The sequence below is a fragment of the Botryllus schlosseri genome, chromosome 13 (genome assembly GCF_051294905.1).
Source record: "Botryllus schlosseri isolate E-star chromosome 13, Bs_hap1, whole genome shotgun sequence".
NCBI lineage: Eukaryota > Metazoa > Chordata > Ascidiacea > Stolidobranchia > Styelidae > Botryllus > Botryllus schlosseri.
In genome coordinates this window covers 7,914,193-7,925,042 of record NC_137248.1, presented here as the reverse complement: position 1 = coordinate 7,925,042, position 10,850 = coordinate 7,914,193, and the positions used below count along the sequence as shown (strand labels likewise).

At 42.9% G+C, this 10,850-nt stretch overlaps 1 protein-coding gene and 2 long non-coding RNA genes across 3 annotated transcripts; all 3 read left to right on the top strand.

Annotated features, from left to right (window-relative positions):
- The first annotated feature begins 518 nt into the window (after positions 1–518).
- LOC145454796 (uncharacterized) lies at positions 519–2,541 on the top strand. Its single transcript, XR_013920232.1, has 2 exons — positions 519–1,116; positions 2,262–2,541. It is a non-coding gene; the product is annotated as an uncharacterized LOC145454796 (long non-coding RNA).
- Positions 2,542–5,986: 3,445 nt separating this feature from the next.
- On the top strand, positions 5,987–9,478 carry LOC145454268 (uncharacterized). The gene is made up of 3 exons (XM_080332267.1): positions 5,987–6,242; positions 6,787–6,882; positions 8,302–9,478. Exons 1-3 carry the CDS (start codon positions 6,085–6,087, stop codon positions 9,212–9,214), a joined length of 1,167 nt encoding a protein of 388 aa, XP_080188393.1. The 5' UTR covers positions 5,987–6,084; the 3' UTR covers positions 9,215–9,478.
- A 147-nt stretch (positions 9,479–9,625) lies between these two features.
- Positions 9,626–9,895, top strand: LOC145454273 (uncharacterized). The gene is made up of 2 exons (XR_013920085.1): positions 9,626–9,712; positions 9,751–9,895. It is a non-coding gene; the product is annotated as an uncharacterized LOC145454273 (long non-coding RNA).
- The last annotated feature ends 955 nt before the right edge of the window (positions 9,896–10,850 follow it).

Here is a 10,850-nt window from a genome sequence, read left to right as displayed (position 1 = left end):
GGTGGCAAGCACGCATCAGCATGGTGTGTCCAAATGCATGGAGTTTTGACAATTTTTCGGATTATAAGCAACGATTGTTGTATACTATACTACAAGATTGTGGTAATGCGTATTTTGACGATTTCATAGGCTCAAGTCACGAGCAAAATTTTCAAGCTTATCTCGTGTTCAGAAATATATGGTAGAAAAATATAGCTGCTGCCACACAGCACAATTTTGGCGTATATTGATGATATGATGATGATATTGATTGAAAGCTACATGGAGAATCTATCGGATTTTTGGATTTGAGTGGAACAGTATTTTATTTTACCTCCGCGGAGAAATCTACGAAGTATTTGATGGAAGGCTACGTACACGAGGGATAAAGATTGAGGAGACAATCCTCTCTTATTGTGGAAGCAATATTCTATTGTGAACAGCCAATGTTATCACAATTTGCAGAAAAGTGAGATACCACACCCAATGGAAATATCTCAGAAAATGTAGTATTGATTCACCTTGTACTTGGTAGTCAGGGTAAGTAAGGAAACAGACATTTCCTCAGAGACTGCGATGATGCAGTAGATATTGTAACCATGATTTATTTTCAGATTATAGGTTCTGATATATTATGGTTACCATACGACATACGTCCTCTTTTAAGAGGATTTGTCCTCTTTTGACTTTTTTGAAAGTGTCCTCGGAGGACGCCCTTTTGTCCTCTTCTTTTGAGATTTTGTCCCCGTTTTTGAGAATTTTGGTCATATTCATAGCAAATTCGACTGAGATGCCATGCACCTGCTCAAGTGAAGGAAAAAACAGTATTTTGGTCGCTGGCGAGAAAATTGACATTTTTTTTGGTCAACCGCCCACAAAGTAGGAAAAATTTACCATTTTTGAGAATTCTCATCCGGTTTTGCAAGTCTGAAAAAGTGTCCTCTTTTCAGATTTCCAAAATATGGTAACCCTATGATATATGCTCTCATGTATATGCATGGATTAAGACGCTCCAACACCTGAAGCTACAAGGGCTGAAAGACATACATTGTGATTTGCATCATCATCAGCGAGCTCCATCGTGATTGCCAAGCCATCTCTCGACCGTACTCGCTACCCATCAACTCCTGCCTCAAGGTAGATTTTGGTGTATCTAGTGTCTTCGGGTTCATAACATTTCACCCACACAAATAATCCTACAACATCTGCACCTGGAAAAATGTTCATTCAACAAATTGGGCATCTAAATGAGATTCAATGCACACCACTGGAATGAATAGACATGCACTGTTGGTACACACTGACCATGGAACCGCGCAATTAGGATCTGTAGCATGCTATTAGGCATTACAATATTCGCAATGGAACTGAATTTGCACAATTGCCAAATATGTTGCGTCATTCATTTTTAATTTTTAATCTTGAATTAGAGTAAGCCAATTAGTCCATAGTTGATACACAATGTTGCATAATATGACAACGGACAAAATTTTATACTCCTTGATTCTTCCGATCAGTTGTTTAATATGAATACGATGTCTCGCCATCTTTCTTGTTGTGGAACAGTTTGGCCGTGACATTTGACGGTGTGTGGCAATCATGTGCAGGAATATTAAAATCTAGATTTAATTTCTTGATTTCAGACTCAATGGCAAATCCCTTTTCTGCCATGGTAGCATCTCTTGGTGCACCATAGCTCCATGTGAATAGTTCTCGCACAAAAGTTAGTGCATCACAATCCATCAATCCTTTTAAAGTTGTATGTAATTTTATTGTGAATGTAATCGCAATGAGCAGGGCGTTTTTTTCTTAATCAGTTCATTACAGTCAATAATCATTCTAGATTTGAGAATTCACGAATGAATGCAAATGGTGCATTTTTAAGAACCACATCGTTACATAGCCAAATCGAAATTTCATGAAGCAGTTACATACAGTTCACCCAATGGTTTAACACTATGCTTACTACAATGATAGAAATTTGACTTCAGTAGGATAATTCGGGCAATTCAGAAAGAATTTAATGTAGTCCAGTAAGTAATTTCATCAGCTTCTCCACATCTTTTGACACTATGGTGCTATGAGAGCTGAACTTCACTAGCAATAATTGTCCGTCAATTTGTAATTTTCTTGGACGAGTTTCCTGTTTTGTGCTTCTATACTTCTTCCAGAAATTTGATTTTCTTGCGTTTTATCCATCAACTTCCTCTTTCTGCAGCTTCATAGAAGATATCCATCAAGCCTGCACAAAATATATAATATGTTTATTGTTTATTTTACAGAGCAACACTGCTGTGCAGGCACCTATCAAGGCGTACTCATCCGATTCATGTCGACCTCTACCAATGTCATCAACTATCCATCTCATTATTGAATATATTGCTTTCAACAATTTCAATCCATTGCACACCATCAAGCACTGGAGTGGAATAATATGACACACACCTAGTTTCAGTTTGGACTCATTTTGAAACGCAAAATTGTGTCTAAATGTGACGATTCAATATTTTTGGTACAATAATGCATACATCATTTTATTAATAAAATGAGAATTCAGATGGCTATAGAAAGTCCACATGCCTTTATCCAGATTTTACATTCTTCCGTGCATGTTATCGGCTCTAGGAAAGGTACAAGCGCACACCAGGAACGGTCTGGGTAGCAATCTCCAAGTTACACAGGCTATTAGCACAGTGTTTATGCGGCATTTAACCTGATTGATTCAATACACGAGCTAGAGCAGAAAATGACGATTTCAGCTGGGAACGGATCATGTTCCCTAACATATATTATATTAATATGTTGATTATTGAATATGCAGATAATGCTAGATAATGATACAGACTGGACTATACCATATACCAGGGTTGTAACCAAGTCACAAGGCTCTGAGTCAGAAGTCAATCTCACTTTTATAGTTTTGACTCGAGTCATTTTCAATTCACCACCGAGTCAAGTCCAAGTCATCGAACAGAGGTTCGAGTCCGAGTCATGGTATTATGACTCGAGTCCAAGTCATTGTGCTGACTGCTCAGTTTCCAGTTAAAGTCTTGTTAAACCCACTTTTATACCTCTGTTTGGTGATATCGAATGGTTTCCATTTATAATATACTAATTTTCCTCACTTTTAACAGTTTCTGGTCGCATTTTCAAGTACTATAGTACCAATCGACCGAATCCCAATAGGTTGGTTCCTTTACTATTCTTCGAAATCGCAATGAAATGTCGGTCTTGGCCGTCTGAGTCTTGAGTCATATGACTTTGGTTCGAGTCATGCGCAATAACTCGAGTCGAGCCATTTCCGTATTTTGAGAAAATGACTCGAGTCCTCAGAATATCGTGACTCGAGACTGACTCGAGTCGAGTCATTACAACCCTGCCATATACGATTCTATAAATAGAACACATATAACACCGAGCACACATAATGAATACCCCACCTATCCTGTCTCAAGATTCCTCTAATACATGCTATTCGGTACGAAAATCTTATAGTATTGCATACGACTAAGGATAATACAGCAATAGTTGCTTCATCCTAGCGTTGTTAGAAATCCATTAATTTGGACATGCCATGCTTATGCGTGCTTGCCACCATTCATGATTATTCTGGGTTAGAACACTGTAAATACATACTAGCTATACGTTATTACCATTCATCAAAGCCAGCTATCCCAATTTCAATGTCATTTTGCCAAATATCTTCATTTTTTAACCTTTCTCCATAAGAGCTCATTGTAAGTTTGCCCGGGCTTGATCTTTGTTTACATCCTGCTGCAACCTGATTGGTCCGTGTCAAAGGTCACGTAAGTGTCTATTATCGAATAAATGCACCGCAAGATTGCGATACAATGAAAAATAGCATGGTGTTGAAGTCACTTGCGGTAGTCTTTGAAATCACCACCTGGGCCTAGGTGATGTCATAATCATCATTATTACATCAAATAATTTTGCATTTCCTTGTATTCGGCGTCAACGAAGAACAAATACCATATAATCAGGACGTAATACAGGAAAACGCATTGCTCTATCAAGTGTGTGGAACAGTATCTCGTCGGCTATTCGACAGTCGTCGAGCATGTCCGTATTCAACTAGAAATACAAGCAATTTCTTCTAAACGCGAATACTAGTCAGCCTTCAGGATAACCGGACCACGACCTAACATATCGATCTGCGACCTTCCGCCACATATGCCACTTCATTGTGTCGCTTGCCCTTTATATTCTATGCTATTTTCATTCAGTGTTTACTGTGCATGCCTCTTCTCCACTTCGCGTAGGCCAAAGTGGGTGTCTGATTTCAAAGACTATACTCCAAGTCGTTTCGACACCCTCCTATCCTTTCATTGTATCGCAGTTATGGTGTTTTGAAACGATGAAAATATTAATAAACTGATACTGATACAGGAAAGGAAAATATGTTAGTGTTCTTCAAGGATGTAGGCTACGTGTGTTGTAGTTATGCGATTTTGATTTCGAGGTGAGTATAGTCGCTGAAATTTGTGGGGCTGAGACCATCTAAGCAGCTCAGAAGTGCGCACAGAGTGAGAGTGTGAATGCTCGATCGGTTGCGCAATGCGCATGCACATTGCGCAACGATGGCCAGTACGCTTGCGGCTTGCGCTGCTTCCAGACGACATGGTTGCGTCACAATACCAAACACCGTTACAATGCAACATTCGAGGCCGATTTTAAGGGGTTCCAGCGAACCACGAGAAGAATAAAATATATATTTTCGCAATCAGTACCGCCGTAGCTTTCGATTGATACCCGTTTCATCAAATTTAATGCTCGGCAAGCCAGTCAAAACTTAACGTCAAATTGCCTTAAGTCAAATGGAAAGTGTGACTTACACCAATTTCACTGAGCCGTGAGATTTGCTTGTGTCCACGCCATATACGATAATATGGTTGAACATTTTGATCTCTCTTGGTCTGCAAGCATTATCTTGCGCGCTAAATACGCGGACAGGGTGTACGGAGGGCGCGAGATAGAAATAATATATATATATATATAGAGAGAGAGAGATGGTGTTCGAGTCTCTGAGGTTTTATCCAATGCATACACATTTCCTATTATTCATGCACTATTCAGTTATGCACTGATATCACACTTCACTATCCATATAGCTTGTCATGATTTACTGTAGTAACGGGTAAAATCAGTTACAAGTTTTGACCCAAATCACACTAGCATTTCTAGTGCTAAGGTCACGCATGAATTGTTGTTCAATGTTCATGTCCAGTGCCGAGTTTCATAAAATCAATCGTCAACGGATGAAAACCGATAATTGTACGAATGGCACACGATGCAAAAGAGTCGTGCATCCAAAATACTATGAAGGAGAAATTTCAATGATCTCACTGAACCAGTATAGCTTCTGTAATGAATCATGTAAATGAAGATATCATAAAATGGCAGGACGAGCGATGAAAATGAAGTGGCATGTGTCGATAGGCGTAATAATGTCAGATCGTAGTCCAGAAATTTCCATCACAGTCATATGCTAAAGAATCTGCTACTACATTTCGACTTGAATGCTCGACGACCGTCGGATCACAGCAATTTGCAGCGTAGCCTAGAGAAGGATTGCCGGCGAAATACCTGTGGCACTGTTGCAATTTCTCGACGAGCTCAAGGTAGCTTTATGAAGGAAATATATCTTACGAAGCATGGCGGTTAAGGCATAGTCGTCTACCGCTGTAAACGACTATGGTTTAGGTTTGGTAAGTAGGCTATGGGCCTACGCTGGACGATAGTGCGCTCAATCATTGGGCTCAACGGACGAGCTAGAGCTGTGAGAAGCGTTTTGCCGGTAACTGTGCGGAGCTACCAAGTACCAACCCTTTTCCATTCGTCGTTCTTACGTCGTCCATACCGAACGCCTACGCGCTGGGACTAAACCGCTGTGGTATCCAGATCGGGTGGACATAAGACCACTATATATCGATTTCATCCAATATCGATATCATTCAATAGAGCTCACGAGTGCCTCTAGCGGCAACGCGTTTTTCCGGTATCGCAAAGTCCGTTCCTATTGCAGAGGCAGGAAGTAAAATTGCAGTAACGATAGTAGCTTGTAGAATTGCGAACTGATATTCCAGGATGGTGAAGCTATTTGTGGGGAATCTGGCAGAAGGAATCACGGATGAGGAGTTAAAAGATCGTTTCGCGAGTCACGGGACTGTCACGGAATGTAGCGTTCTTGGTAGTTACGCATTTGTACACATGTCCACAGACGCGGAAGCTGAGGAGGCAATAAAGTGAGTAGCATTTGTAGATGCGCGTGGAAACTTCATTATCAAATGCAATCGGTGTTCAGTAAGGGAGTCCTTCAATTGAGTAAACCTTTGACCCGACTTGTAATGCGCTGCCTCTGGCTGCATGAGACTGAGAGTAACCTTACAGTCCTTGAGCAATGAGCATATGCGGTAATGACTTCGCGTTGTGATTCAAATTTACAAGGCACATTGTGCATTTCATATAGCGTGGCTTTATAAGGAAATACACATACCATAATCATACCACTGCATACTATTCAACACGCTCTGCTGCATGTGTATTGCGTAGCTGTTGACTCTGACTCGGAGCTATATGCCTGCGCAGTTGTTTCAAAATCTGGTATCAGACGGATCAGTCAAAGTCAAGCGTTTGTATATGAAGCTGTTGTATATGGATGGCAAGACGCAATGATGACGTTTGAAATCAGTTTTGAGTATGATTATTGTTGTTTTCGAACACTTGATTGATAACCGATACGAAACGCTGAAAACGGACACACCATTTATAATGAAAGTTTATTGCCAGGAATCTGGATAAGGCGAATATTCGTGGTCAAGATATCAACGTTGAAAGAAGCAAAAGTGCGGGACGAGGTGGTATGGGAGGAGGAGGAGCCGGAAGGTATAAACCGCCTTCAAGCTTATCTTTTTTGAATGCATTTTAGCTGTATAAGTGAAATGAAATTATTTCAGAGTTACCGTAACGCTTTTGAAAACTGGAGAAAGGTATTAATAATGATCCGCGAACAAAATAACTTGGAATTAAGATACTGTAACGCGATGGTTCTTGAACTTTTTTTTCCAGCGCCCCTTTTCAGATATCTTCATGGCCTGGCACCCCCCCCCCCTTATGTTTTAAGAGTTGTACTAAAGACAACCTACTGATTGAAGTCTGGTCTGTCTTGCCATGTTTGTACTATTGGAAATATTTTGCGCTTTGAGTCGAGCCCGGCAACAACTCGACTCGGTACTATTTTCGGGATCAAATCAAGTTGTAACAACCGTTGGGTATGGGCTCATACAGCGGGTTTGAGCCCAATGCACACATCCCGATTCCACGCCCTTGTTGTGTTGGTATTAGCGTTATTGCTTTGTGTGACTAGTAAATCCATTGAATATGCGGTTCTTTGGTAATAAAGCAGGAATATCGCACCCAGTTCCAGCTCTAGCTTTAGCATGCTTGTACTCAAAACAAAGCAACTGGTATTATATAACGTGCAGCTCTTGAATGCAATGATACTTGGTTGATCGTTTTGCCCATAAAGCCGCAAAGCATGTTAATTGAAGTAAGTGGAATAGAACCACGTTTCCAAATTTCGATGCGCAGTGTGCTGCAAGGGACAGTACCTAGTTCGAAAGATTTTGTCGGAAAAACCCTTATCTGGAGTGATGGCAGACATTGCACTCTTAAAGTACGCGCATGAAGCATAAAACCTTATAATATATGGTATATATTATATGAATATAGTAACCACTGCATTTGCGGGAACATTGCACACATCGATGGCGACAAGGTTATGAACCATTGCTGTAACCTGAAGGAAGCTCGTTCTTCTGGGATTATTTTCTGCAGCATGAACAGCAGGGATGTGTTACGCCAAACCTTTCTGTATTCCGTCGAGTTCCTAGTTATGTGTGTATTACCAATTGCATTCAATGTAATTTGGTGTTTTTCACCATATCTGTGACAATGCTACGGGTCCTTTGCCCTTTTACAGAAATGTCGCTTTCGCCAATGTGCTACAAGTTTTGGTTTTAAGGCTGCCACGACCAGGAGAAAGTATCGTAACTAAAATTCTTGTTGATAAAATAACCTGCACAATCGTTTCTCTCTACTAGACCTAGTCACTTACAAATTGAAATCATCGTCGATCATACGATTGGTTCTGTGCAATAAATTGCGGATCATTGCCATTTCGAATCCAGACAGGCTACTTCGATACGATACATTTGTTTTGGTACGAGTCCATTTCCGACTGGGTCTTTCAAGGGACAATGGGGTCCGATTCTGTCGCCGTAACGCTGTGTGACACTCTTACAGGAATGACATGCGCAGCGGTAACGGACTCGGCGGCGTCGGCGGTTTTAGCGATAACAGCTCGCAGGCGAAAGCGGCGCGCCGTGCAGGCTGCACTAAATTGCACGTTGCCAGCCTGCCCGAGGGCATGAAGTCTAACGACCTGCGCGTGCTCTTCGAGCGCTACGGCTACGTTGCCGAATGCGACGTGGTGGAGGACAGGCAGATTGCGTTCGTCCACATCGAGAATGCGGCGGCCGACGCTGCGATACGTGGTTTAAACGGGCGCGACTTCAGGGGCGTACCGCTCAAAGTGCAAATGTCCAAAAACCAAAACAACGAGTCGAGTAGCGTGGCGGTCGCGGGCGCGTCAATGAGGGGCGGCTTTGCCGATAGAGGCGGGAGGGGTCGCGGTGATTTTCACGGCTTGTCCGCCGGTGGTGTACAAAGAAGGTCCTTTGGTTTCGAGGGGCAGGAAAACTACGGGTATGGATATGGCGATAATTATGGTGGTGAAACCGCCTTGCCTCCACAAGCAGAAGGAAGAATGGAGCTACTCGATTTACTCAATAGGCGAAGGCGTCTCGAAGCGCTAGACCCGTACGAGCGTAGACTGATAGCCTGCCCTGACCCTTTCAATCTACCCCCGCCTCCACCCGAGTATCTACGTCTGTTACGGGAACGGGCAATGGTCAAAGCACGGTTGCCTGTCCCACCCGGGGCTGGGGCCAATGCAGGTGCTCGGGCGCAGACGGCCCAGCCCGGGGCAGCTACGTCAACGCTACAGCGGGCTTTGATAGCGAGGCGTGCTGCGGCAGTGGCCGCTAACGCGAGGGAGAAACTGAGATCTACGGCGGGCATAGCCGGTTATGGCGAAGTCGAGACTGGCCACGGTCCGAGTAGCGATTACCTGTACGGCGGGATGAGCGGATATTAAACGGGAGCAGTCGCGATGCGGACGTAGAAGTGTACTTTTTTAACGGTGTGCGACCGCGCCACCCCCGCCCGAGACTAATATCGTGAATTTGCGTGTTGCGACCGCGTGCCTGGGCGCGATTGCCGGCATTGTGAACGCACTATTCTTTTAGACCAAAATATCATTCGATTGCTGCTACTAATCGTTTTGTTGCGTTTCTAACATGGGACACGATAGGGCTTGGTTGAATATTTCGTAGTCGAGATTAAAACATGGGATAATTTTTAGAGTCTCGTCTTACGTAGGAGAATAGGCAAGTACGTTGGTTCGCATGCGGTTTACAAATGATTGTGCGACACTTGAGTGTTGATGTTAGTTAGCAGATGACAATCAGGCCGCCTACTAGTCATAACTGGTAGCATTGTTTTTTCTTCAGGGTTGTCACAATTTTTTGCTTGTAACCCCTGGCGAAATGCCAATTTCTTTTCTTGGAACGCAAATTCACCATAAGTTATGCAGGCGGTTAATTTAATAATATTTCACCATAAGTTATGCAGGCGGTTAATTTAATAATATAAGCCATTTCAGCAATTATCACACTGCCACGGGTTGGCCAACACTGGTTCAGAGTTACTTGCTGATAAGGTAGTTAGATTTTGCGGTGTTTTTTCAATGAAACGCGATCGCTTTTGTGTTATGATGCACGAGATTTTGTCGCAACGGCTGCGCGGAAGCGTTACGGGCAAATCGCAAAGAGTATCTACCTACGAAACCGTCTGCGGCAAAGCGAAGGATGTTACTGCGAAGCGTGTCGCGAAGATCGTACGACTTCGGTATTTTCGGAAGGTGAAAGTTTTCTTTCCGTTTTCCCCATTGCCAACTTGTCCCGGGTCACAGTGGTGAGCGAGACTCAACGCTGCAGCGTCTGTCATGTCAACATGCACGGTTGAATCTACATAATCCGTAATTGGTCATTCGAATGATCCGGCGCTACTACTGGCATCTTAATTTAATGCCTACTTGTGAATTAATAAACCGGGTTTCTGCGCGCACGGGCGTTAAACGCACGCATTGATACGAACGAGAAACGTACCCGCATGATTAATTTCAATCCGGCGCACTGTCAACTTGCGTAGCATCAGTTGATCTAGGTTCCGTTTTGTTACTGGTATTTATGTTTTGCCAGGTGATCATAGATGCGACAGGATGAGACAAAGTGATTCTACCCACTCCGTAAGAGATCAAGTCGGATACTTCATGGCTGTGAGTATTGCCACACTGTTTGCCGTAAATTGTATTTCATGTCCATTGTTTTCTCTAGCAGAACTGTCTAATCAAGACCTGTCTCGTCTCGAGACCAGAAATATGTCGCGGAGCAACGTAACTACTCTCGTCTGATATGGATTCCTGGACACGAAGGAGTGGGTCAAAACGAGCAGCATATCAGCTAGCCAGGAGTGCAGCATGCCCGACCCCAGATCGTGAGGTCGAACAAATCTCACTGTTCGTCAAGGAACTGAGATCGCAAATCGCCAAACTGAGGAAAGCCGGAATGATGAATTCAAGGAATCGATGATAATTCGCAGTATCGCGAGAGTTTCACTTGCAAACAATCATGCCAAGCTGCAGCATATCCTCGCGAATAATATCATCAGTT

What these genes read in the sequence shown, in the direction of transcription:
- LOC145454268 (XM_080332267.1), top strand. Translation starts at nt 6,085, where the DNA reads ATGGTGAAGCTATTTGTGGGGAATCTGGCAGAAGGAATCACGGATGAG. An exon ending in GAAGCTGAGGAGGCAATAAA is followed by an intron (nt 6,243 to 6,786) that starts GTGAGTAGCATT and finishes GTTTATTGCCAG; the next exon opens with GAATCTGGATAAGGCGAATA. An exon ending in GGAGGAGGAGGAGCCGGAAG is followed by an intron (nt 6,883 to 8,301) that starts GTATAAACCGCC and finishes ACACTCTTACAG; the next exon opens with GAATGACATGCGCAGCGGTA.